The sequence below is a fragment of the Nicotiana sylvestris genome, chromosome 4 (genome assembly GCF_000393655.2).
Source record: "Nicotiana sylvestris chromosome 4, ASM39365v2, whole genome shotgun sequence".
Lineage (NCBI taxonomy): Eukaryota > Viridiplantae > Streptophyta > Magnoliopsida > Solanales > Solanaceae > Nicotiana > Nicotiana sylvestris.
The window spans coordinates 38528508-38556088 of record NC_091060.1 but is presented as its reverse complement, the minus strand read 5'-3'; the positions used below and the strand labels follow the sequence as shown (position 1 = coordinate 38556088).

Here is a 27581-nt window from a genome sequence, read left to right as displayed (position 1 = left end):
GGCCTCAACTGTTTCAGCAAACAAGCACGTGCACATCACGGGATTAACTTTCCTTCCTGAATTTACACATCATCATCATCTTCAGTTCCATCTTTCCATTCTACAGCCTCTGCTCTCCGCTGATCGCCGTTGCTATAAGACGGAGCTCCGTTACCTTTTCTATCGGAGTTGACCCGGAATAGTTTATGAGCCTATATTCTTTCCAATTTTTCTCACATTACAGAACCCTTATTAAACCCTTGAGCATTCCACCACCGTCGTGGTCGTTGACGATGAAGGACCGGCCGCCGCCGCCGTCATCCGTTTACGTACCTCCACATCAACGCCTCCTCCGTTCAGTAATCACTGCTGTTCCGCCACAGTCCGGCGGCTTCCGTTCTACAGCAATCGATCCCAAACCTATTCCGAACGCTCAGCAGCAAATTCAGCAGCCACAACAAATGCGAGTGCTGCAACAGAAGAGAACTTCACGATTTGATGAGGTTTTACTTTCTCAGGAAGTTTCCGCTTGTGATATTGACCTTACACCCTATCAGGTAGGTGAGGCTTCTCTCGGCTCGTCTGTTTGTAGCACTTTGAAGTTTAATGATGTTAACAAGAGAACATTTCCATAATTGCAAAAAAAAAAAAAAAAAATTAAAAAAAGTACTATGCACGTCTCATTATAGGTGATGGTGTTTGAGCTGGAGGCGGAGCTAGCATTTGAAGTTTATGGCTCTAAACATGCCACCCAACTCATATCTGTTTAGTTAGTGGGTTTGCAATTAAGTATTTATACCTATTTTGTGGATTTTCAAATAAAAAATAAGGTTTAAGCAAAAGCTATTGGGTTGGTCCATACCCACCCGTGAGCACTGAGCAATACTCTACCTCTGCCCCTGGGTTGAGCAGACTATGAGAAGTCTAAAATTAAATTGTTTCTACAGCCTAAAAAACAGCCTTAAAAAAAGTGTCACATAAAGTAGAACTGAAGAAAATATTCCATAATAGTGAACACCGCTGAGAAAACTTCACCGATGCAAAACATATCATAGCTATATCATAGCCACTCTCAAGTTCGAATAAAGGAGGAGTTTTCCTAGCTTGACGATCGACTTAGAAGGTAGTCATATACTATCATGAATCTTCTAACTATTTGATTCTTTGGGACGTGCTCCCCTAGGCATGCATTACATAGATATCCAACTTAAGTGGTGAATGGACAAAGAGTTTCAATAAAATGGCATGAATAGAGTCAATAGGAAAAATGCCTGAGTAGAGTACAATGTATATATAAGATTCATATAATTGACCTCAGCTAGTTTGAGATTGAGGTATAGTTGATTTTTCATATGCTCTTGGGGTCCTAACTCAGTTTTTGGTATGCTTATACCTATCAGTTTTTCCACTATTTTGGGCTGTGCTTGAATCACTGTATAATGTTTCAATTTGACTTAGTAGGAACAAGTTAATTGGGCTTAAAATGTGGAAATCTCAATGATGGCATAGTTTTTATAAAAACAAGATGATTGTATAGTTTCAATTAGAATTGAATTATTGCCCAATTTCAATCAAAACTCATTTTTGAGCAAGTTAACTCAAATAGTGTTTTCATTTTCAATGGTATGTAACTCAAATTTCCATTATAGTAGTAATGCAAATTTACTTGAGTAGCTTACATCATATAAGGACCTGTTGTTTTTAGTTTAGTGGTGATATGCATTAGTACAGTCCCTTGAACAATGAACATTTCATCTTCGTTGGGGAATCGAGGAATGCCGACAGTCACCATGAAGTAAGTAATTGTAGGGACATTGAGATCGATGAAGTCATGGAGGCAATGCGTAAGATGAGAAGGGGCAGAGCTACCGGGCCAGACGAAATTCCGGTTGAACTGTGGAGGTGTGTGGGTAGAGCAGGCTTGGAATGGCTTACTGCATTGTTTAGTGTTATATTCAAGACTAATAGAATGCCTGAAGAGTGGAGGTGGAGTACAATGGTCCCGTTGTATAAGAACAAAGGTGATGTCCAGAGCTGTAACAACTATAGGGGCATCAAATTACTAAGTCATACCATGAAAGTTTGGGAGAGAGTGGTAGAAATGAGAGTGCGAAGGACGGTGTCTATTTCAGACAACCAGTTCGGGTTCATGCCGGGACGATCTACCACAGAAGCTATCCACCTTATTAGGAGGATGGTGGAACAGTACAGAGATAAGAAGAAGGATCTCCACATGGTGTTTATTGATCTGGAGAAAGCGTACGATAAGGTTCCTAGGAAGGTCTTATGGAGCTGCTTAGAGGATAAAGGGGTCCCGAGTAACTATATTAGGGTGATTAAAGACATGTATGATGGAGCTAAGACTCGGGTTAGGACAGTAGGAGGCGACTCTGAACACTTTCCAGTTATTACGGGGTTGCACCAAGGGTCTGCGCTCAGCCCATTCCTATTTGCCCTGGTGATGGATGCACTGACTCATCATATTCAAGGGGAGGTTCCATGGTGCATGCTATTTGCTGATGACATTATTCTAATTGACGAGACAAGAGGCGGCGTCAACGAGAGGCTAGAGATTTGGAGACATGCTCTTGAGTCTAAAGGTTTCAAGTTGAGTAGGACGAAGACGGAATACCTCGAGTGCAAATTTGGAGTTGAGCCGACGGAAGCGGGAGTTGAAGTGAGGCTTGACTCTCAAGTCATTCCCAAGAGAGGTAGTTTCAAGTACCTTGGATCGGTTATTCAGGGGATCGGGGAGATTGACGAGGATGTCACACACCGTATAGGGGTGGGGTGGATGAAGTGGAGGTTAGCGTCGGGAGTCTTGTGTGACAAGAAAGTGCCACCGTTACTAAAAGGTAAGTTTTATAGAGCAGTGGTTAGGCCTGCCATGTTGTATGGAACTGAATGTTGGCCGGTAAAGAACTCACACATCCAGAAGATGAAAGTAGCAGAGATGAGGATGTTGAGGTGGATGTGCGGGCATACAAGGATGGATAAGATTAGGAATGAAGATATTCGAGAGAAGGTGGGTGTGGCCCCCATGGAGGACAAGATGCGGGAAGTAAGACTCAGATGGTTCGGGCACATTCAGAGGAGGAGCACTGATGCACCGGTGAGGAGGTGTGAGCGACTGGCTGTAGTGGGCACGCGGAGAGGTAGAGGAAGACCTAAGAAGTATTGGGGAGAGGTGATCAGACAGGACATGGCGCGACTTAGGATTACTGAGGACATGGCCCTTGATAGGGAATTATGGAGGTCGAGCATTAAGGTTGTAGGTTAGGGGAGAGTGTGAATATTTCTACAGCACAATAGAGGGAGACTATCCAGTTAGGAGTTAGACTAGGAATGTCATTGGTCGTCTATTGATGCAGGGCTTTACCTTCTAGTTGTACTATACCAGCCATCTATTTCGTATTTCGTATTCTGTATTTCATATTTCATATCTCTTATATATTGTTGTTATTTTTATTACGCATTTTTATGGTACTAATATATCATCTCCTATTGCTTTTTTGAGCCGAGGGTCTCCTGGAAACAACCTCTCTACCCTTCGGGGTAGGGGTAAGGTCTGCGTACATATTACCCTCCCCAGACCCCACTTGTGGGATTATACTGGGTCGTTGTTGTTGTTGTTGTTGTGGGTCTTAAATTTTTTACTTCAGTCTTCGTAATGAACCCCATATATTTTGTGATGAGTTAGACCTATGTTGCAAGGCTCTCCAAAATGCTGCCACACCCATGTTGGATCCTCCAAAAATATACTACTTTTGGAGGATCCGTCATGCACCCGGCGAAACCGGCGACATTTTCGGAGAGTCCAAGCAACATAGAGGTAGACAACCATATCTACTTATCAAGTCAAGGCCTAATATAGAGCTTTAAATCTATGAAACCCGACATGCGTGGGGATGTATTCGAGGGTCATATGTACCTAAGCACTGAATTGCACTGGCAAGCATCAGATGCATGCTAACTTGGTTTAGGCATGGTTGTTTTCTGATGCTCGAACCTTTGTTGTTCAGGCATGTAACAAGATATGAATTACGAGAATGTTTAATTAGAATTTCTAGGCTACTGTTATTAATATAACGACGAATAAAGTTTCCATTGCCAACACCTACAACTCTGTTCCTTAAATAATTGGTATGTGGTGCATTATGAGTTTGGTTTGTTTAAATAAGTAGTATCAATAAAATTGAAAAATTAAATCAGTCCATTCCTCAGCCTCTTCCTCATTCTATTCTGAGCTATTTTTTGGCTCGATGATTTTGTGCCCTAGTATGGCTCTTCCTCTTTTTCTTCATGGACCTTTTAACTCTTCCATTTCCTTTTCAAGTTCTCACTCTCTTTCTCCTCCTCATCGTCTTTCTTCAATGGTCAGTGCTTACTGTTGCTAGTCCTCTCATAAGACGTGTTTAGTTACTTGTCGTGATACATGCCGAATTATCAAGTAATATGCTGACCAGTGGTAACACTGTTTTTTTTTCTGGAGTTAATAGCTTGTTTTAATGCTGGAACTGGCTGCAGTTATATTCTTATTCAAACATTTGTAGCAATTAGCTGAAAAATGGAGTACAACCTTTCAAAACATAAAATTGGTTTTAGTTTGCACCTCTCCAGTAAGTTGCATCTGAACTAAAGAGTTTCCATGCTCCTAATGTTATGTGTCAACTTAACTACATGTTGTCAGCATTTTTCTATTGCTGAATGATGGAATCACTGCTCTGGAACATCAATGTACCCTTAGATGATAGGCACACATTGTGGAGACTAGAACTTGTCAATTAATCTGAACGACTCAACCGTAACCCATAGGTTTAGGCGTGAATGGCATACTTGTATGTGGAGCATCCTTGACATGAATGAGGTTTTTAAACTTTCTTTTTAGATCTGATGATGAAGTTTTTATACGTGTCGGAGAATTATTGCTTTGTCATGGAAAATAACTGACCGCGTCCAGCTACTTTCACTTGCATGTCTATGTTAAGGCCTGCATGCATTTACAGCAAATTATTCCAGTATGCTTGTATCACAAATATATGGCACCTGACCATTCTATAACATAAATGGATTCCAGGGTGCTGCCATATCTGACAACACTGAAGCATGGAAATCGAAGCTCACTGCTCTGTTACGCGACAAGGATAAACAAGAGGTGCTCTCAAGGGAGAAAAAGGATAGGCGTGATTATGAGCAAATAGCAGCTTTAGCGAGCAAAATGGGTTTATATAGGTATCTTTCATCAGAAAGTGTCTTGTTTATAGATTTGTTTTGGTACAGGACTTTAAGTTGCCACCACCCTTTGCAGCAACCTATATTCAAAAGTAGTTGTTGTCAGCAAGCTTCCATTACCAAACTACAGGTTTGATTTGGATGATAAGCGTCCTCAGAGAGAGGTATGTTGTTGACGGTTAGATCTTGTTATTCAGTAATTTAAATTCGACTCAACACAAATGCTTCCACTTCTATTTACCTTTTCTTATTTGATTATCTTTATCTAGATTTACATTCCTGTTGCTTCCCACTTGGTCAGCCTTTATTGGTTTTACATGCTTGTTTCCTGTATACCCTACTCTCCCCCTTTCTGCCTCTTTTTCCTGTTCTTTATTTCCTTAATGATACGATTGCATCCTTCAAATAATTGTCAGGTGATCTTGCCTCCGGGGTTGCCAAGACAAATAGATACTTTTCTTGGAGAATACTTGTCTCATAAGCCAATGAGCGTGGCTGTACTTTCACGATCAAGCAGTAATGGTAGCATAACTACCGATGAGGGTTTATTTGAGCAGCCAGAGTTACTCCCTCAAAGTAAGGCTTCCATGGAGAACATCCTTTGGCGTAGGAGCATGCAAATGCGAGCTGAGCAACAAACTTGGCAGGTTCAATCACCTCAAAAAATTTAGAGCATATTGACGTCTGTGCAAATTAAAAATGATCTCCCTCTTCCAGCCTTTTGTCATTTCTTCAAACAAGATACTTAGTTTTCGTGGGCTACTTTCTATAGGCCAGACATTACAAGTGAAGTTTGCTGCCTGAAACCTATGATGGAGTGAGATTTAAACATGCAACAACTATACATTCTTCTTAATTTGTCTGGAGTCTGGACTAAGCAATAAAAATAGGTGTTGAGATTGCATTCTTTCCAATAACATGCTAAAGGTAAAACAAATACATGTAGGTTGCATGCTTTAATCAAATACTATAGAGTGCACGAGAATAAAGTTACACTAGCTGATCTGTCGGAATGTGTGTAGATACACTGCATGTAGTATTATCTTGCCAGGAGATTCGCACTATATGATATTGCAGGGGCAGAACTCAGTAAAGGCACTTTCTTCTACCACAGTTGAATTTACTATTGCTGGAGTAGCCCTTAAAATATCAAGAACATAATTAGCAAGTAGTATTGGTTTTTGTTTTTTCTGCACGTCTTCTTTGAATTATTGTCTTTTCTCTAACTTCTCAAAAAAGGAAAAAAAATGTTGTTCACTTGCTGTTTTCCTCTGACCTGCTACGGTGAGAGATAGGATATTTGTGTACTTAAATATAACTTGCAAAAGTTATCAGTGGTATGTTTTAAAAAATTAGGACGCAACACACTCAAGTCCAAAGGTATAATGTTGTTTATTCAGAAGTCTTTCTTTATGTTTATCCCCAAGAGTTTATACGTTACATTCCCAGTTAGTTGAGAAAATACTAGCAGTTATAGTATATAACACATGATGACCTTGCTTTTGCCTTCATTTTTTTTCTTCAAGATGCCTCACTTTTGATATGCTGATATCTTCTCATTCTTTCTCCAGTGTTTCTCTTTTCTTCCGTTCAGGGGCTCACACTTCTTTGTTTTAGACTGTACTTCAATTTCTTGGTTCTACCAGAAACACATGGGCATTCAGATAATAACAATTAAAAAAAACAAAAAATTGGCACTCAGTTAAGAAGAATATTAGTCATCTTTGCGTTTTGGAGATTTTTGATGCTCAGATAGGAACAATATCAATCATAATTGAGTTTTGAGATCTGATTCATAGACCTAACTAATATTATTGAGGACTCTGGTTTAGTTATAGATGTGACAAAACTTTTGGTTTAGAGTCTTAATTTAGGAAGCGTAAAAGCAGTCAGTAGGTGGTCAAAACTTTAACATAAACATTGGCGCTAGCTGTAGCTCGCGATTTGTGAAATGCTTTAGTTCATATCAAAGCTTAGCACTGATAGAGAAACTAAGAGGTCCTTGTTCAAGGCGTCAAACAAAAGCCCCCATAGGTCTTCAATTGAATGGGTCTTCAATTGAATGGCATAAACAAAAATGGAGTTTCTTTAGTATTAAGAGATTTCTTGATGCAAACCTATAATACCCGCATTCATAGGAAAAAAACTTCCAATCTCACTATATGTCTGATAACTTTAGTGACGAATATTAAAATCTTTTTATAAATGAATTTCTGAAAATTTATATAAATGGAAATCCAATCTCAACTGTCTGTAGGGAAAATAGTACGTGCTAGAGTGAGTAAACAGTCTGCTGTCACTTCATTCCTTTGACCCTTTTGCACTAGATTTTTCCTGCACTATATGTTCTTAATACTGTATCTCCACAGTTTGTAACTTTTTATAGCTCCTTTTTTTGTACTGGTTATTTCTTTTTACAAGGTTAGTAAAATTTTCTAAGTATCTTTGTTGTTTTTTGTTCTCCCTGTGGAAGGTGGATTCATGGGATAACATTCTTGTTTGTTATAGGAATCACCAGAAGGTAGGAAGATGCTGGAATTTCGTAGTAGTCTACCTGCATATAAGGAAAAAGAAGCAATATTAAGTGCCATTTCACAAAACCAGGTATGTTAGATCTTGAGAATCTATCCTCAACCTCGTGGAGTGTCGTAGCTGTCAGTGACAGGTCCCCATGTACATCTTATATTATTGGTGAAGGAGAAAAAGAGCTTCTTTTGATTCTGTTGTTTTTATGATACGTTTGAGGTGTAAGATCATAAAATATGTGGTTGTGAAATATCATCAAACAGTATTCTCATATATTTAACCATTAACATTCACTAAGGGCAGTTGGTGGGCTAGCAAGACATCCCACGATTAGAATCCAAGAATGAAGGATTATAATCAGGACACTAAGTGGTCGTTTGTACATGGAATAAGGATAATAATCCCGGGATAAAATTTGGGATTAACTTTATCCCATGTTTGGTTTGGGGTATTAGCTAATCCCGGGATAACTTTTACACTAAAATTGTGGGATTAGCTATCCCATATAAAGGTGGGATAAGGATATCCCACCCCATGGGATATCTTGGGATATCCCACCATTGTACCAAACGATGCCTAAAAGTAGTATTACTTTCTGTCTAATGCTAGGTTTATTGGACAAATAACAAGAAAAATTGGCAAAAATCCATCTCGACATTCAATTTGAACTCGAATTAAATTTCAGTACCAAAATACTCTTGAAACAACTTTCATTTACAGTTGCAAAAGCTTTTCTACAATATTCTTCTTCAAACTAACTCTATCTCAACCCTTTGACACGACTCTCATAAAAATGCTATGTCATCCACAAATTTTACGAAGCAAAAAATCTAATATACAGCAATAGTATAACATACAAAACCTTACATTATAAAAAAAAGCAATAGTATAACATAGAAGGGGAAGATACGGAACAATTAGCAACGTCGTAAAAAACTTGAGCATTCAACCCAAGACCTTGATGCAGCGGGTGGAATTGCTCAGAACTATTATTAATCCCTATTGAACCCATACACGGTTTGGGACAGTGTCAGTGATACATATCTAACACTTTCTGACATGTGTAACTGGTTCTACAGAAACATGAGGTAAAAAAGTTTATCTTTTGTTTTCGTTTTTGGGCTTGGCTCAACATTTAGAAAAGCGGATATGGAGCATAGAGTATAGGAGTGAAGAATAGACAGGAGCTGAGAGAGGAGGGCATTGAGAAGTGAACTTGGAGTTGAGACAGGACCTGAAGTGGATTTAGTAGCTCAAATGGTTGGGATGGGAGAGAGAAGCTCATGCTTATAAGTGGCTGATATAGTGAACATGAGGTAATGTACAATTGGATTAGAAGTGGAGAGAATGATCGTTGTAATGGACTTGCATGTGGAAAATGGGCTTACTGAAGTTCGGTTCTAGTACCATGCAAAAGAGTCTGGTTGTCCTACCCAAAATATTAAGGTAATGGGAGTAGATTAGGATCATAAATTCCTTTAGAAATTCTTAGAAATGATGTGGGATAGTTATATATATCAATAAAGTAAAATATTGGATAGTTGTATATCTCAATAAAGAAAAAACAAGAAGAGATAAGAGCAGGGCTGGCTCTAACATTGTAGCTAATCAGGCTTGTGCCTTAGGGGGCCCCATTTTTTACAAATAATAGGTTTATAGGCATTTAAATAAAATAAAATTTACTACTTTTAGTACAAAATATTTCATATAAAAGAAAAGTAATTTTTTATAGATGTAAATAAAGTAACCGTTTGGCTTACTTAAAAATAGGTAGTATGAATATCTTTTCTAACGTGTGAATTAGAATTGATTTGACAAGGAAAATAGTACAAGTAGAATATACTATATACAATCAAATAAAAAGGCTTTATTTTTTTTTCAAATATTTATATTGCTTATAAAATAATGTTAACAATTCCTATAACAGTTGCGTCAACGGAAAGAAATTTTTCAAAATTAAAATTGAAAAAATCTTAGCTAAGATCAACAATGTCTCAAGAACGATTAAATGAGTTGGCTATATTATCAATTGAAAAGGAATTATTGGAAGAAATTGATTATAAAAAAATATTAACAACTTTGCATCTCAAAAAAGCTAGAAGAATAGACTTCAAATAAAAATATATATTATAATCTTTTAGAAAAAAATTAGGCCTCATGCCCACAATTGTACTTGAGCCGCCCCTGGATAAGAGGGAATTGTTGCAAACATAAAATAAATGGCAAAAAAGACAAATGAAGCCAGATAGAGGGAGGGAGAGAGAGAGAATGAGATTATGGATAAGAAGGCGATTGTGAAAGGTAAGAGAGAGGGCAGATGACATGCATTTGCGGGATAGGGGAGGGAAAAGAGGACAAGGGTAGGAAGGAGAATAGAGGCACATGGTTGAAAGATGGACAGTTAGGGAGGGTGAAGGAGAAGATGTGAGGGCAAGAGTCCCAAAGAGGGTGGGATTGGAGATTTCTCCCTAGTGCAGTGAGAGAGAGAGAGAGAGAGATTGAAAATTGTGCTAGAGTTTGGTGTTGGCCTATTTATAGGTGAGGGTCAAAATAATCTCTTGAGACCCAATCCCAGGATAGTTTTCCCGACATGATCGTTCCCTCTTTTGGATGGAGTATTACCGTGGATTAGCAATCCCAAATTAGTCCAGTCACAGTTCATTGTTTATCCAGTTCCATATCTGGCACCAAATGTGAGATATCTGGGAAAGCATTCACATACCGTCGGAGAACCAAAATTTTCTGGCCAGGCATAAAGCAGATGAGGGGCGAGGAAATGGGAAAAATGATGCATGAAATGAAAGGAGTATGTTTTGAAGTATGTCCCAGCTTTGTGAATCTCATCCTTTTACTCACGGATTAAGGGGTGTGGCTTTAGCAAAGAAGTAATACATGAAAAGATTTACATCATGCAATGAATCCTCCTGGTGAAGAATAAAGATCGAATAAGATAGCAAAGTGCAGTTGTTGGAGCCCTTTGAAGTTCTGTCAAATTCGTCTAGCATTCTGGTAACTCCATTACTGGGTGTTAGTGTTGTCTGCCAAATGACCTCTCTGCTCAATTGAAGAGTGGTGTGGCCAGCTCTTAGCTTGATAAACTATTTTTTATTTAGGAAACTAATGAAGCTCAGAATTGAAGGTGTGAAAGAAAACATGAAATAGCTGAATGCCTTGGTAAAGATTTGATTTTTTTGAAATGTATCCTGATGATGCTAATATTAAGAAAAGCTTTTCCGTACGCACAGGTGGTTATTATCTCAGGTGAAACTGGCTGTGGGAAGACCACACAGATTCCCCAATTTATTTTAGAGTCTGAAATTGAGTCTGCTCGCGGAGCCATGTGCAGTATCATATGTACTCAGCCAAGAAGAATATCTGCTATGACTGTATCTGAAAGAATTGCTGCAGAGAGAGGGGAGTTGTTGGGTGAAACAGTGAGTTTATGTACTAGCAAATTAACTACCAACACATTCCATCACACGTTATCTCTTTGCACAACATTCTGACTGAAAATTTGGAATACGTATTCTGTCTTCTTTGATGTCTCTGTAGGTTGGATATAAAGTGAGGCTAGAAGGTGTTAAAGGGAGGGATACTCACCTCCTCTTCTGTACCACTGGTATCTTGTTGAGAAGACTACTAATTGACAGAAATCTGAAGGGCATCACACATGTAATTGTGGACGAGATTCATGAACGTGGAATAAATGAAGGTATATTTTTGTTTTTAAAGAGATTGTGAAGTTCATGAAATCTGATTTTTAACAATGAAGTATGTCTTGTACCAGATTTTCTGCTAATAGTTCTAAAGGATTTAATCCCTCGCCGGCCTGAGTTAAGGTTGATTTTGATGAGTGCCACCTTAGATGCAGAGCTTTTCTCTTCATACTTTGGTGGGGCTCCGCTGGTCCACATTCCGGTGAGTAAGTTGGTTGGCTAGTTGTGTTTTTAATTGATGTGCAGTATTAATTTCTGCCAATGGTCCTTTTCTACTGACACTTGTTCTATTACTACCTGAATTCCAATTTATGTGGTGAGACATAGTCTGACTACATGGAAAGTTTAAGGTTAATTTGTCTTGTATATTATACTGGTAGAGTAGTAAAAGAAAATAGTAAAACAGGTGTTTTGTATAAAAAATGCTAAATAGTAGTTAAAAACTTAGTAGAATAAGGAAAGAATCATAAATGTTTAAATTTGAATAATGTGAATAGTTGAAGTTTGCGAAAGTTGTTAGAAAAATATTATTGCTAAGTGTTTCTCTTCATAAAGATGTTTCTGTCTGAGATTTGCTTCCTTTTTTATGTATCTTGCTCATGAGATTTCTCCTTTTTATCAGTTAAATTACTTCCTTTGCTCCAATTTTTGTGTCACTCTTCTATTTTGGACATGCAAAATGTAGACAAAATTCCTTTTTTATACATATCACAACTTTCATGAATTCAAGTACTTTAAATTATTCAAATTATAAACTTTGATATGACTTTTTCTATATTGAACTAACTTTTCAACCAATACTGTAATATTCTCTTGCACTATTATTAATAACCAGTCTAATCAACATCTTAAACTCCAGATCTATCCAATTTACCCTCATATGGAATTAGATATAGTGAGTACTTCATTAAAAATCATTGTAAAAGAATGAAAATATCCGAGGACGTCTTAAAATAGAAAGTGTAGCATATAACCTGAGACAGCGCAACAACTTGTGCTTGTTGGTAGGCACTGCACTATTAACGATACTCCTTTGTTGAGAAACTGTTTTTAATTTCACAAGGGTCATGTGTTAAGCTCCTTTGCTAGTTGAGCATTGAAGATAACAATTAGGTCCCTTATCAACCAAAGAAAAAAGATCACAATTAAGTTATGGTTATTGACGTGAAAGTTTCAATCCTGAAGTAGATTCTTTTTAACTCTTGGTGAGAGGTTCTGCTCCCATCGTCGCTTGATGGGTGCATCAAGTCCTCCATTTGCGGAACCCTTAAGTGTCTCTCTCCTTTGCGACATGCACCATTCGCTGCTCAAGAAAAGCAATGAACTAGTGTTGGCAAAGGCATCTAATGGGAAATGATGTGGGTATTTGATTAATTTAGCAAGCCAGTTATAACTATCAATAAGTTTATTAACCCAGAAATAACTGCTAGTTCTTCATTTGGGTGTTCAGTTCTTGCTAAATGGTTTTCTATTCCCATTTGAAGTCTACTTTGTTTGTTGAGCTTCTATAGTTCTTTTATTTGTAGTATGCATTCTTGTTTTAAATGTACTTACTGTTGTGAGATGGAGAGCCGATCTTTCAATTTCTTCGGACTGATATACTGCTCTGTTGCTTTTTTCAATAAATCCAATATCATCTTTCCTAGAAATCCGAATTGTCAACGGTTGCTTATTACGCTGTAGAAATCCTTTTGGAATCTGATTATCACTATGTTGCATTCATGAGTCAGTGAGTCACTAAGCTTCCCTTTATCTTTCTTTTTTTTTTCTTTTTTTTTTTGTGATAAAGGAAAAAGAACAAAGATAAAGGAAGCTATCTCTGGTATCTATAAATAGCAATTTCATAAAGGAGATGAAATGAGGGCAGGTCTGATTACATTTGGTTACTCAATATAAATGTAGTGCAAACTGTTTTGATCCTAATGAACATTAGATGGATTGATCTACAACCAATTGTTTTATTTAACCTATTGAAATGTTTGCCGCTGATCGTGGATATAATATGCAATAGAAAATGACATGCAGAATTCACTGTTCAAAGAAATCCTAGAGAAGAGATTGCTAAGAGTATCCCTATCAACATCTGCGGAGACCAGGTTAAAGTTGGGTCTGTCTACCTCCTTTTGTGTGGTTGGGTGGTGTAATATTTATGTAGGCTTCTTGTTATGCTGCTACAAATCAAATTAGATGGTAAGGTTTTTTCCGATGAGAAGTCAGAAGTGTATAAATCTAGAAAGATTACTCGCTACCTTATCCGAAGAAAAAAAATCTGGAATGATTACTTGCATGAAGGGTTTTGACAATATCAGTTGAGATTGGGATTCGATCAGCTTCCCTTTTTGCTGTGCTTATTTTGCTTAGAGAAGACACAGATCTTCTCAGTTGCTAAAAGGAATAGGAGTGAATTTTTCCGGTTCAGGATGTGGGGTTTTTTCTAGTTGAGTATGTGGTAGTTCATTTCTTCTCTTTCTAGGTAGCGCATCTGTATGTTTAACATCATCCGTGCTTGCTATGTCTTAGTTAAGGCACCAAGCAACAAATACAGATTCATCTTTTCTTCCTCGACGCAATTTGATCCATACTTCCATTGCTTCCACATTGTTTTGTGGGTATTTGGTTAAAGTACATGTCAAATGCATTATGTGGTGATGGCTCATTTAAAAAAAATAGTATTATGTGTTGATGGGGACGTTTAGTCTAAAATTTTACTTTCTTCATCAGTGAATTTCTCTTTTTGCTATCCTTAAAATTAGGAAACTCATGAATAGTTGGAGTGCTTTAAGTTGAAAAGTTTTTCCATTGTGTCTATTAGGGATTTACATATCCCGTTCGCACTCATTTCCTCGAAAATATTCTGGAGATGTCGGGATACAGATTGACGCCAGACAATCAGATTGATGATTATGGTCAGGAGAGAACGTGGAAAATGAACAAGCAAGCTCCAAGAAAAAGGAAAAGCCAGATTGCTTCTGCTGTTGAGGTTTCCAACTTAAAAGCAACTTCCACAGTTTTCATTTGCTACAATTCCTGTGCTAATATATTCTTTGTCGTCAGGATGCCCTCAGAGCTGCTGATTTCAAAGAATTTAGCCCTGTGACACAGGAGTCTTTGTCTTGTTGGAATCCTGATTGTATAGGCTTCAATCTTATAGAACATATTCTATGCCATATTTGTGAAAATGAAAGGCCTGGTGCTGTTTTAGTTTTTATGACTGGTTGGGATGATATAAATTCTCTGAAGGATAAGCTACAATGTCATCCTATCTTGGGAAATACCAGCCGTGTTTTATTGCTGGCATGCCATGGTTCTATGGCTAGTACGGAGCAGGTAAAGAAATTTGCATTTATCCTTTTACCTTGCATTTGCTTTACATGCTATATTTTTCTTACATGCAATTGTTAAGAAAATGTTTTCTGTTACTAATCTGAAATTACAATATAAGCATTACTAGTCATTCATGTTCTCTGTCCTTAAACGTTTGGTAATTTGTTATTGTGTTCTGCCCATTAACTGGTGATTTGATGCTTCTCCTGTCTATCAATACGATGGCTTTTCTTACCTTTTGACTTGTTAGATTGAGCGGTTCTATAATTCACTAATTCCTACTTCAGAAAATAAAAAGGAGTTCACAGATGTTAATTTTCCAGTTTAACATCTAAGTTCTTTTTGTGTTGCTTACTCATTACTCGCGCTTCATGCATTTAGAGGTTAATATTTGACAAGCCTGAAGATGGAGTGAGGAAGATAGTGTTGGCTACAAATATTGCTGAAACCAGTATCACAATCGATGACGTAGTTTATGTTATTGACTGTGGCAAGGCAAAAGAGACGTCATATGATGCACTTAATAATACTCCTTGTTTGCTTCCTACTTGGATTTCAAAGGTTTCAGCTCGACAAGTAAGGCACTCTACTTTTCTTGTCCTTTTGTTTCTTAAATTTCTTTGAAGATATGGTTGTGTATGTGCTTTATAATAAATTGTTTGATTCATGCTTAGAATTTTGTGATGGATTTTCTTTCCCTAGCTCAGTGTAACATTCTGGCAGGGGAAGGGACGCATGCACATAGGAAGGAATGCCTAATAGCTGCAAATAGATAGATTGACTAGCAAAGCAATAATGATGCCCATGGAAACTTTTAGGTCTTTCAAAAATCTATCAAGTACAGTGATTATAACAATGTATCATCATATGCTTTGTGAATCTACAAAACTGTCAAAATATCATAAATATCACATTTCGATCCTCATACAAGAACCTTTTCTTTGATGAATGGCCTGTGCTTTGAAGCACGTTTCAATTTTAAGTTCAGATTTGACGAGTACTTTTTTAACCTTAGGTTTACTTCATTCCAGGAAGTCCTTGGATCCAGGGAGTCTGATAATTTTTGGCTTATGCCACAATTTACTGTATGGGATCTTCTAGCTGCATCTCTACCCAAGGAATTAAGATTTTCAATTCTATTTGAATTCCTGCTTGTCTTGGAAGTCAATCTTCATAGTCTATATTTCGTAATAGCCCTTTTAAGAACCTGTGGCATACTAAAGATGCATATTTACTTCAGTTTAAGGTAAAGCAAATGTTCCGAGTATGATGGTTCTCGGTGAAGCTTTGTTGCTCCCTTGTATTATGCACCTTAAGTCATGGAGTTCCTAATCGGATTGTTAGGTTATGCTTCATTTGTTCCTTGTCTAATTTACTATTGACGTCTATTCAAAAGCTGTGAAACAGGAACAACATTCTGTGTACTTTCCCTGGTTTTATGCTCCAAAGCATCATCCATGCCCTTATACCAAGTTACAACAACAACAACAACAATAACCTAGTGTGGTCCCACAAGTGGGGTCTGGGGAGGGTAGGATGTACGCAGCCTTACCCCTACCTTGGAAGGGCAGAAAGACTGTTTCTGATAGACCCTCGGCTAAAGGAGGTGAGAGAAGCCCTGGTAGCAAGTAATAGCAAGACAATAATTAGAAAACTAAATCGAAGATAGCAACAGATAATACGAAAGGGGTACTGATAACAAGTAGTAGCAAGATAACATATTTAGAAAACTAATTTCGAGGCAGCAGGCGAGAATATGAACGAAGTACTACTAGCAAACTACGGAAATATCAATGGCAAGTAACAACGAAACGAGACATGCGAATATAGCAAACTAAGGAAAAAAGGGTACCGTACTAGCGCTAATATTATCGAGCTAGAGAAGACAAAGGGAGACGCACGACTACCTATTAACCTTCTACCTTAATCTTCAACTTCCACGCCCTTCTATCTAGAGTCATGTCCTCGGTTAGCTCAAGTTGCGCCATGTCCCGCATGATCACCTCTCCCAAGACTTCTTTGGCCTATCTCTACCCCTCCTCTCAACTCCTAAGGCCAACCTCTCACATCTCCTGACAGGGGCATCTGTGCTTCTCCTCTTAACATGCCCGAACCATCTCAACCTTGCCTCACGCATCTTCGCCTCCACAGGGGCCACTCCCACCTTATCCCGAATAACTTCATTCCTAATTCTATCCAACCTAGTATGTCCACACATCCATCTAAACATCCTCATTTCCGCTACCTTCATCTGCTGGATATGGGAGTTTTTGACTGGCCAACACTCTGCCCCATACAACATAGTCGGTCTAACCATTACCTTGTAGAACTTACCCTTAAGTCTCAACGACACATTCTTATCACACAAGACACCGGAAGCGAGCCTCCACTTCATCCACCCTGCTCCGATACGGTGTGTGACATCCTCATCTATCTCCCCATCCTTCTGAATTATAGATCCCAGATACTTGAAACTCTCTCTCCTGGAAATGACTTGCGTATCGAGTTTCACATCCCCGTTTGCCTCCTGGGTAACACCGCTGAACTTGCACTCCAAGTGTTCTATCTTGATCCTGCTCAACTTGAAACCCTTAGACTCCAGGGTATGTCTTCGTACCTCCAGCCTCTCGTTACGCCACCTTGCGTCTCATCAATTAGGACTATGTCATCCGCAAATAACAAGCACCAAGGCACCACCCCTTGAATGTGATGTGTCAAAGAATCCATCGCCAAGGAAAACAAAAACGGGCTAAGTGTTGATCCCTGATGCAACCCTATCTCAACCGGAAAGTAATCAGAGTCTGCTCCTGCTGTCCTAACCCGTGTCTTAGCTCCATCATACATGTCCTGGATCACTCTAATATACGCTACAGGCACTCCTCTAGCCTCCAAACATCTCCATAGAACTTCTCTAGGGACTTTGTCATAGGCTTTCTCCAGGTCAATGAACACCATGTGCAAATCCTTCTTCACCGCCCTAAACTACTCCACCAATATCCTTACAATATGAATGGCCTTAATGGTCGACCGTCCCGGCATGAAACCAAACTGGTTCTCGGAAATGGACACACACCTCCTCAACCTCCCTTCAATCACCCTCTTCCACACTTTCATCGTATGGCTTAACAACTTGATACCCCTATAGTTGTTGCAGTTTTGGACATCCCCTTTGTTCTTGTACAACGGGATCATCGTACTCCACCTCCACTCTTCGGGCATCTTTTTCGTCCTAAAAATGACGTTAACCACCTAGCAAGCCATTCCAAGCCCTCCTTACCCACGCTCTTCCAGAATTCCACCGGGATTCGTCCGGCCCCGTCGCTCTAGCCCTACTCATCCTGCACATAGCCCCTACAACCTCCCCTACTCGTATACGTCTACAGTACCCAAAATTTCGTTGCCGCTCCTAGTACTCCAACTCCCCCAGCACAATGCCCCTATCTCCCTCTTCATTCAAGAGCCTATGGAAGCAAGACTGCCATCTCTGCCTAATCTGTGCCCTCTCCAATAAAACTCTTCCCTCCTCATCTTTTATGCATCTCACTTGGTCCAGATCCTTGGCCTTCCGCTCCCTCACCTTCGCTAGCCTGTACAACTTCTTGTCCCTGCCTTTATCCCCAATTTCTTCGTGTAGACGACTAAATGCGGCGGTCTTAGCCGTAGTAACCGCCAACTTTGCCTCCTTCTTATACCCCTCCCTGTTAGCACTCTTCTGCCCCTCGTCTATACTCTCTACTAGCTTCAAATATGCCGCTTTCTTGGCTTCCACTTTCCTCTGAACCTCTTCGTTCCACCACCAGTCCCCTTTATGGCCACCAGAAAAACCCTTTGAGATCCCTAACACCTCTCTCGCCGTCTCTCTAATGCAATTTGCTGTCATAGACCACTTACAACTCGCATCCCCACTACTCCTCCAGGCCCCAATAGCCAGCAACTTCTCCCCCAACTCCTAGGCCTTGTCCTTAGTCAATGCACCCCACCTGACCCTAGGTATACCAGACATAGCCCTCTTCTTCCTCGTCCACCTGATCTCTAAGTCCATAATCAAAAACATATGTTGGGTCGTAAGATTCTCATTCGGGATGACCTTGCAATCCGTGCATAAACCTCTATCACATTTCCGGAGAAGTAGATAATCAATCTGGGTCTTGGCCACCGCACTTCGAAAAGTTATCAGGTGCTCCGCCTTCTTCGGGTAACACGAGTTAGCGATCACTAGCTCAAAAGCTTTAGCGTACTCTAGCAGCGAAGTACCTCCTCCATTTCTATCTCCAAAAGCGAAGCCACCATGCACATCATCATATCCCCAAGGCGACCTCCCAATGTGGCCGTTAAAATCACCCCTATAATAAGCTTCTCGGTGGACGGTATACCTCATACCAACCCATCCAAATCTTCCCAGAAGCGTCTTTTAACCTCCTCGTCCAAACCCACCTGAAGCGCGTAAGCACTAGCTACGTTCAGAGTATACCCTCCCACGACTATTTTAATGGCCATCAACTTGTCATTCACTCTCTTAACTTCAACCACTAGCTCACTTATATCCTTATCAACTAAAATGCCTATCCCGTTCTTCCCTCTCACCCTCCCTGAATACCACAACTTAAAACCATCCGCCTCCCGAGCCTTGTTCCCCACCCATCTAGTCTTCTGGACACAAGCTATGTTAATCTTCCTCTTATGGAGTATCTTTGCTAACTCTATAGACTTCCCCGTTAGAGTCCTTATGTTCCATGACCCCACTCTCAACCTAGAAGGTGCCTTACCCCCTGCCACCCTTGCCCTCTAACCCTCGCTCCGCCCGCTCCCCTCGAGGACATGCCCTCACTCTATCATAGTTCGGTGCGGCCACTAGACCAGCACAAAGCTACAAAAAGATAGACTAAACAGAAACCTACCGGTACACAAGGTGCTAATAAGGGATCCGACTAAGAAGGGACCAACTATGTATTGGCTATAACACTAAGGAGAAAGACAGAGACCGATATAAGCAGACAAGTCTAACTAAATATGATTTAAACAAGATACTGTAGATGTCAAGGATACCGTCAAGCAAAAGGGAAAAATAAAAAAAAAAATACCAATATCAATATCACGAATACCAGATATAGAACGAAAGAACCTGGGGCAAGTTTTCCTGAAGTTTATCGGATCTGCTCAATAGCACTGATAGTCCTGCTGCGTCCCGCTGTAAAGCTGAACGGGAGTCGCCGGAATTAATGAAACTTGCCGGAAATCTGTACACACGCCGAAAAATGATTTGTCCTCACCGGAAAAATGTTGCACCTGTCCAAAGAACAGAACGCACCCCCCCCCCCACACACACACACAAAAGGCGGGAGAGAGAAAGGGAAAAAGAGAGAGCGAGGAAGAAGGAGCAAGGGTCGCCGGAAAATGCAGAACAGGAAGAGTCACCGGAAATCAAGGGTCGCCGGACTTGATGCAATTCTCCTGCACACGCACGTCCCGACTCCGGCGGCGAGAAGGGCCTGAAGCCACCGGAAAAGAAGAGAAAGAAGAAAGAGGAGAGAGAGAGGACGGAAAGAGAGAAGTGAACTTACCTATACCCGCCCCTGCGGCGGCGACGGCAAAGCATCAAGATGCCGGAGTGTAGCTACTGTGTTACTGTTGCGGGGGGTGGGGAGTGGGGGAGGGGATTAGAACGTTAGGCAAGAACGTTAGAAGGGGGGGAGAGAAAAGTCAGGAGAGAGAAGGTCGATCAAACATGGTAAAATGGATATTGCCCTTGTACCAAGTTAATATGTAAAAATTCAGCCATAAAATGAGTCCTTGTCAAAAAAAAAAAAAATCACGCAGTCGAGTCATGTAACTATTCTTTTCTTATTTGTTGAATGTCAATATTTAAGGAAGACCTTTGCACTTGATGCTTTGTCTATGGCAATTGTTGTGATATTAAGTCTTGCCAAATACACCTAGTGCAAATATGATTGAAGCTGCAGACCTTACCCCTACCCTGAGGGGCAGAGAGGCAGTTTCCGAAAGACCTTCAGCTCAAGAAGGACGATAAGAGGCGATATATCAGTACCATCAATAAAAATCATAGAAAAAATTAAAAGCATCATAAGAACCAGGAAATAGATGGAAAGCACAATAATAACCAGTAAATAAAGCCCGGCTCTAAGAGGAGCGAAAGAGTAGTGAGAACTCAATACTAACCACTAGCAGTCTAAGACTAAATCCTAACAGACTAGCCTCACTCTGGTGCGCTGTAGAAATATTCACAACTACCTCCTAACCTACAACCTTAATGCTCGACCTCCACAACTTCCTGTCTAGGGCCATGTCCTCGATAATCTGAAGCCACGCCACCTCTCCCCAATACTTTTTAGGCCGCCCTTTACCTCTCCTCGTACCCACCAGAGCTAGCCACTCACACCTCCTCACCGGGGTATTAGGGCTTCTCCTCTGAATGTGCCCGAACCATCTGAGCCTTGCTTCTCTCAACTTGTCATCCATGGGGGCCACACCCACGTTCTCCCGAATATCTTCATTCCTATTCTTATCCATTTTAGTGTGTCCGCACATCCATCTCAACGCTCATCTCTGCTACTTTTATCTTCTGGATATGTGAGTTCTTAACTGGCCAACACTCAACTTCATACAACATGACCGGTCTAACCACTGCTCTATGAAACTTACCTTTTAGTATCGATGACACTTTCTTGTCACACAAGACTCCAGACGCTAACTTCCACTTCATCCACCCTACCCCTATACGGTGTGTGACATCCTCGTTGGTCTCCCAATTTCCCTGCATAACCGACCCAAGGTACTTGAAACTGCCCCACTTGGGTATGACCTGACAGTCAAGCCTCACGTCAAATCCCGCTTCCGTCGGCTCGACGCTGAACTTGCACTCTAGGTATTCCATCTTAGTCCTGCTCAACTTGAAACCCTACTCAAGGGCCTGTCTCCAAACCTCCAGCCTCTCATTAATGCCACCTCGCGTCTCATCAATCAGAACTATGTCATCAGCAAATAACATACACCATGGCACCTTCCCTCGAATATGGTGTGTCAGTGCATCCATTACCGGGGCAAATAAGAATGGGCCGAGCGCAGACCCTTGGTGCAACCCGATAACAACCGGAAAATGCTGAGTCGCCTCTCACTGTACTAACCCGAGTCTTAGCTCCATCATACATGTTCTTAATCACCTTGATGTAAGCAACCGGCACACCTTTTGCCTCCAAGCATCACCATAGAACCTCCCTAGGAACCTTGTCATACGCTTTCTCCATATCAATAAACACCATGTGGAGATACTTCTTCCTATCCCTACACTGTTCCACCAACCTCCTAATAAGTTGGAAAGCTTCCGTGGTAGAACGATCCGGCATGAACCCTAACTGGTTGTCTTCCTCACCCTCACTTCAACCACCCTCTCCCAAACTTTCATCATATGACTCAGTAATTTGATACCCCTATAATTATTACAACTCTGGATATCACCTTTGTTCTTGTACAACAGAACCATTGTACTCCACCTCCACTCCTCCGGCATCCTATTCGTCTTGAAAATAACATTAAACAATCCAATCAGCCACTCCAAGCCTGCTCTACCAACACCTCCAAAATTCACCCGTAATTTCATCGGGCCCGGTAGCACTGCCCCTACTCATCTTAGGCATAGCCTCCATGACCTCCTCAACCTTAATGCGCCCACAATACCTAAAGTCACAGTGACTCTCGGAATGCCCCAATTCACCTAGTACAATATTCTAATCCCCTTCTTCATTCAGAAGTTTATGAAAGTAGGTCTGCCATCTCCGCTTAATCTGGTCCTCTCACATCAAAACTCTGCCGTCCTCGTCTTTGATGCACCTCACTTGGTCCAGATCCCGAGTCTTCCTCTTTCTCGCCTTAGCCAGCCGGAATAACTTCTTCTCCCCGCTCTTGTCCCTAGTTTCTCGTACAGACGAGCAAAAGCCGCAGTCTTAGCCTCTGTGACTGCCAGCTTCGTCTCCTTCCTAGCTACCTTATACCTCTCAATGTTCGCTGTCCTCTCCTCCTCGCCAGTTCTCCCTACTACTGCAGGTACGGCGTCTTCTTCGCTTCCGCTTTACCTTGGACCACTTCATTCCACTACCAGTCGCCTTTGTGGCCACCAAAGTAGCCCGACGAGACCCCTAACACCTCTCTCACCGCCTTCCTAATACAGACCGCCGTCGTCGACCACATAATGCTCGCGTTCCCACTACTCCTCCAAGCTCCCATAGCCGATAACCTCCCTTCCAACTCCTGAGCTTTATCCTTAGTCAAGGCACTCCACCTGATCCTCGGACGTCCTTATACCGGCCTCTTCTTCCTCCTTATCATAATACCAATGTCCATCACCAAAAGCCTATGCTGTGTCGCGAGGGTCTCACCCGGGATAACGTTGATAACCTTGCAATCCTTACCAAGAACACGAATTGGAAAAAAAGAAAGGGAATTGCTTAGAAAATTATATTATTATAGCCTATGAAAACACACTCATCACACACAGACACGCAGATAACAAGGCTCAATACTCGGCCTTGGTAAATCATGGTTTACTGGTAGAATGATATGACTCAAAATATGTGCAAGACCACAAGGATTTTATTTCACTTTATTTTCTGTCAATCTTTTTTTGTTCATGACAAGTTTTTACCATGTTATGACATGTGCTTGGTACAAGAACTTTCTGTTTCTGTAAAAAGTTCTCCCTTTTCATGCTAATAATATTTAGATTACTGCCTATAATAATTTAACCGTATGATGTTGTTTACTCATGCAACTGATAGAGAAGGGGAAGAGCCGGACGTGTTCAGCCTGGAGAATGCTATCATCTCTATCCCAGATGTGTGTATGATGCTTTTGCTGATTATCAATTACCAGAAATTCTGAGGACCCCTTTGCAATCCCTTTGTTTGCAAATTAAAAGTTTAAAACTCGGTAGCATCTCTGAGTTCCTTTCAAGGGCTTTGCAATCCCCCGAGTTATTAGCGGTAATGCTCATTCAGATTTGTTGCTCTTACTTCTGTATTTATGATATTATAACAATTTTATTATTCTTACAGTTTACTGGCATATGCTGTAAGATCAGACCATCTCAAAAATGGTACAAGTTCATTCTTTGCTTGTTGCTGTAAGTGAAGTTCTTCCTTTTGTTTTGCTGATAGGTTCAAAAAGCTATTGAGTATCTGAAAATTATTGGGGCTTTAGATGAGAGTGAAAATTTGACTGTTCTAGGTATGAAATTTGGCTGTTGTTGAATCATAATCATATTCAAGTCTAACGATTTAGTCCTCTGATTTTTCTTTGTCTTTGCTGTGGTTCAATGACAGGACGTTACTTAACAATGCTTCCAATGGAGCCTAAACTCGGAAAAATGCTTATACTTGGTGCAACTTTGAATTGTTTGGAGCCGATATTAACTATCGTTGCTGGTCTTAGTGTCCGAGATCCCTTCTTGACACCGCTTGACAAGAAAGATGTAAGTCAAGCCTTCCACTTTGCTGTCAAATCATCGTTTGATTCATCTTCATTAGTTGGGTCAGACATACTTTCTTTGAGAAACCAGTAATCGTTTTGAGACATGCTACCTCTTGTTTTCAGCTTGCGGATGCTGCTAAGGCTCATTTTTCACGCGATTATAGTGACCATCTTGCTCTTGTTCGAGCATATGAGGGATGGAGGGATGCTGAAAGAGACCTAGCTGGATATGAGTACTGCTGGAAGAATTTTCTGTCTGCACAGTCTATGAAAGCTATTGATTCTCTTCGCAGGGAGTTTTACTCTTTGCTGAAGGATACTGGTCTTGTTGACAGCAATAATACCATCTATAATTCTTGGAGTTACGATGAGCACCTCCTTCGAGGAATTATCTGCTATGGGTTGTATCCTGGAATCTGTTCTGTCCTGGTAAAACCTGGTGTCTTTCTTTATTTGCTTCAACGTAGTATCTTAGGGATCTTATTCCACAGTTAGTCTCTGCCATTTTATTCCCTTTGAAACAATCTGGACACTAGCATTTATCCATAGTTACAGATGTATAATCCTATATTAGTGAAAGTGCCCTCTTGGGATGATCTTAATCTTTAACTACCCCCCCCCCCTATACACAACCACAAAAAAAAAAAAAAAAACTTGGTAGTGAACATTGAAGTATCCCTGCTTCGGATGGTGGTACTGATATTAGTGCTTTTGCAGCATAATGAGAAGTCATTTTCGTTGAAAACAATGGAAGATGGTCAGGTGCTTTTACACTCGGTGAGTATGCTACCTGCGTATTTGGTGTTCTTTAATTCACGTCACATTGATTTAACTCTCTCTTTCTTGTTATATACAAAGAACTCCATTAATGCCCGGGACTCCAGGATACCATATCCCTGGCTGATTTTCAATGAAAAGATCAAAGTAAACTCTGTCTTTCTCCGGGATTCCACAGCTATCTCCGACTCAGTGCTGCTACTATTTGGAGGAACCATCTCAAAAGGGGAAGTGGTGAGCTCCCATCTTGCCCTCCTTTGATCCAAGATCCTGAAGGAGAATTTTGTGTACATATGCAACTCCAAGTCTAAATTAACCTGCTTACTTATATATTCTCTTGTTGATTGGAATGATTTTCTTCATTTCACAGGACGGTCACTTGAAAATGTTAGGTGGATACTTAGAGTTCTTTATGAGCCCTACTATAGCAGAAATGTATAGAAGTCTAAGAAGAGAGCTTGATGAGTTAATTCATACTAAAGTAAGTCATTGTTTACTATCTCCGTTTGTCTTCAATTCTGCTAATGGATTTTTGCACAATAGATGCAATGCTATTGTGATTTGTGCCTTCTCAAGTCTGAAGAAGTGCAGATTTTGTTGCTTTAACATTTTTTGAAATAATTGTTAATTGAAGTTGACAATTGGTATGTACAGCTCCTGAATCCTAGGATGGATGTACATAGTTATCATGAACTTCTGTCAGCAATACGGTTGCTTATCTCAGAGGATCAATGTGGTGGCAGATTTGTTTTTAGTCGTCAGGTTTTACTAACTTCCAAGCCATGTGCTGCAGCAGCACCACCAGCTCCAATGTCAAGGACAGAAAGTGGTCCTGGAGGTGAAAATTCTAAGTCTCAGCTACAGACGTTGCTGAATCGAGCAGGGTATGCAACACCAACGTACAAGACAAGGCAACTTAATAACAATCAGTTTCAAGCAACTGTAGAGTTCAACGGGATGCAGATAATGGGACGGCCTTGCAACAACAAAAAACAAGCTGAAAAAGATGCAGCAGCTGAGGCTCTGCAATGGTTGTTGGAAGGGCACCGTGCAGGTCCTGATTACATTGAGCGGATGTCTCTGATTCTGAAAAAGAGCAAGACAGCATAGATGAGTTGGGATTAAAGCAGACGTCACAAACTGGCACTAGTGTGATGCTTGGGACAGCCTCACTTCCTTGGTTTTGCTCGGGATGAGTTCATAGGAGCATGGTATTTTGGCAGCTTTACAAATATACACGAATATGATATGCAACCCATGAGCAATCATAAAGTATGCCTACTAATGGCAGACTGATTTTCAAGTCTCATGAAAATGCGCGGTGGGCTCAGCAGCATAGACTGCCTCTGAAATCTGAAATAAAACTAGATCCGAGGGGCAGGGGAACAATTTTGGATCTCTTGGCTTCTTTTGACTTTGTCCTAAGTATGCCTTTTCAGCTGCTCAGCCTGGTCATCGAGGGAATGCACCCGAAATTACAACATTTTAGCAATGAGGAAATGTGTCATATATTTGCGAAGCAAATCAATGCTCTGGCATTGTTAAACGCAATGATCAAGTTTATCTTTATCCTTTTGTATATATTAAAGGTTTATGAAATCATTCCATTTTGCTATTAATGGCTGCTCTGAGAATTTTGGAAGGTCAGCTATCTGGAATTCTCTTTTCATATGCTTTTCCTTAATGGGTCCGGTGCCTGTTGGTTACATCTCGAGGCTATTTGACTGCTCACTGATGAATATACGCAGAGGCGAATCAAGAATCTTAAGCAATATCTGTGGAGTATCACTACATCTATAATTCCTTTGCAGATATAGCTGTCAGTCTAACATAAGTATGTACGTTTTTTAGAATTGTTTTAATATACGTGTGTTTGCATACAATTTTCAAGCTGAAGCCAACGAGTTTGGAGTGCGGACTTTCCCAAACAGCTGCAACACCCATGTCGGATCTTTCAAAAATCACTACTGTTGGAGAATCCAACACGCCCCCACCGGCATTTTAGGAGAATCCGAGCAACGTAACTGCTGATAGGCTGCTTGAATATCGTTAAGTGCTCAAAATGCTAGCACCAGCATGAGCCTGCAAGTGCAAGTGGTTGGTTGCATGTACAAGTTATTATGATTTGTAATTCCTACCTTTTCAGCATTTTCAAAGGGTGTCAGGTTCATTCTACTAGGTAACACTAAAAACTCGTGTAGTTTTATGGCTAGAAGTAGACTCTTACGAATTTTCTCTCCTCTCAACTTTTCAAGGAAATCGAATTGACAACTTATAATCAATCTATTCAAATGGTACACGTGTCATTGATTTTAAAGGAGGGTCAATTTTGTGTATGATACCTGCAATGAGTTTCAGATGGATATTTTCTTTGTTATCTTAGGTCTTGTTAAACTCCATTGAGTAAAGCTTGTGAATTTTGATTCTTCAGAAAGTGCAAGTATGACGTTGTTTCCTGTATTAAGTCAGATACTTTTTGAATGCTATAGAAATTGAGCAATCCCGAAGGTCCAGTGCAGATTACCACCTCCTTCTTCTTCTTCTTTT

The 27581-nt window shown here is 40.4% G+C and overlaps 1 protein-coding gene across 1 annotated transcript; it reads left to right on the top strand.

Moving 5' to 3' along the window:
* LOC104228914 (DExH-box ATP-dependent RNA helicase DExH5, mitochondrial) lies at positions 1-27361 on the top strand. Its single transcript, XM_009781468.2, has 19 exons — positions 1-536; positions 5057-5211; positions 5288-5375; positions 5628-5858; positions 7720-7815; positions 10983-11171; positions 11290-11449; positions 11525-11655; positions 14266-14433; positions 14508-14780; positions 15159-15353; positions 23567-23770; positions 23945-24014; positions 24110-24258; positions 24381-24686; positions 24975-25034; positions 25116-25268; positions 25405-25515; positions 25689-27361. The coding sequence occupies exons 1-19, from the start codon at positions 186-188 to the stop codon at positions 26142-26144; spliced, it is 3546 nt and encodes a 1181-aa protein (XP_009779770.1). The 5' UTR covers positions 1-185; the 3' UTR covers positions 26145-27361.
* Positions 27362-27581: the final 220 nt, after the last annotated feature.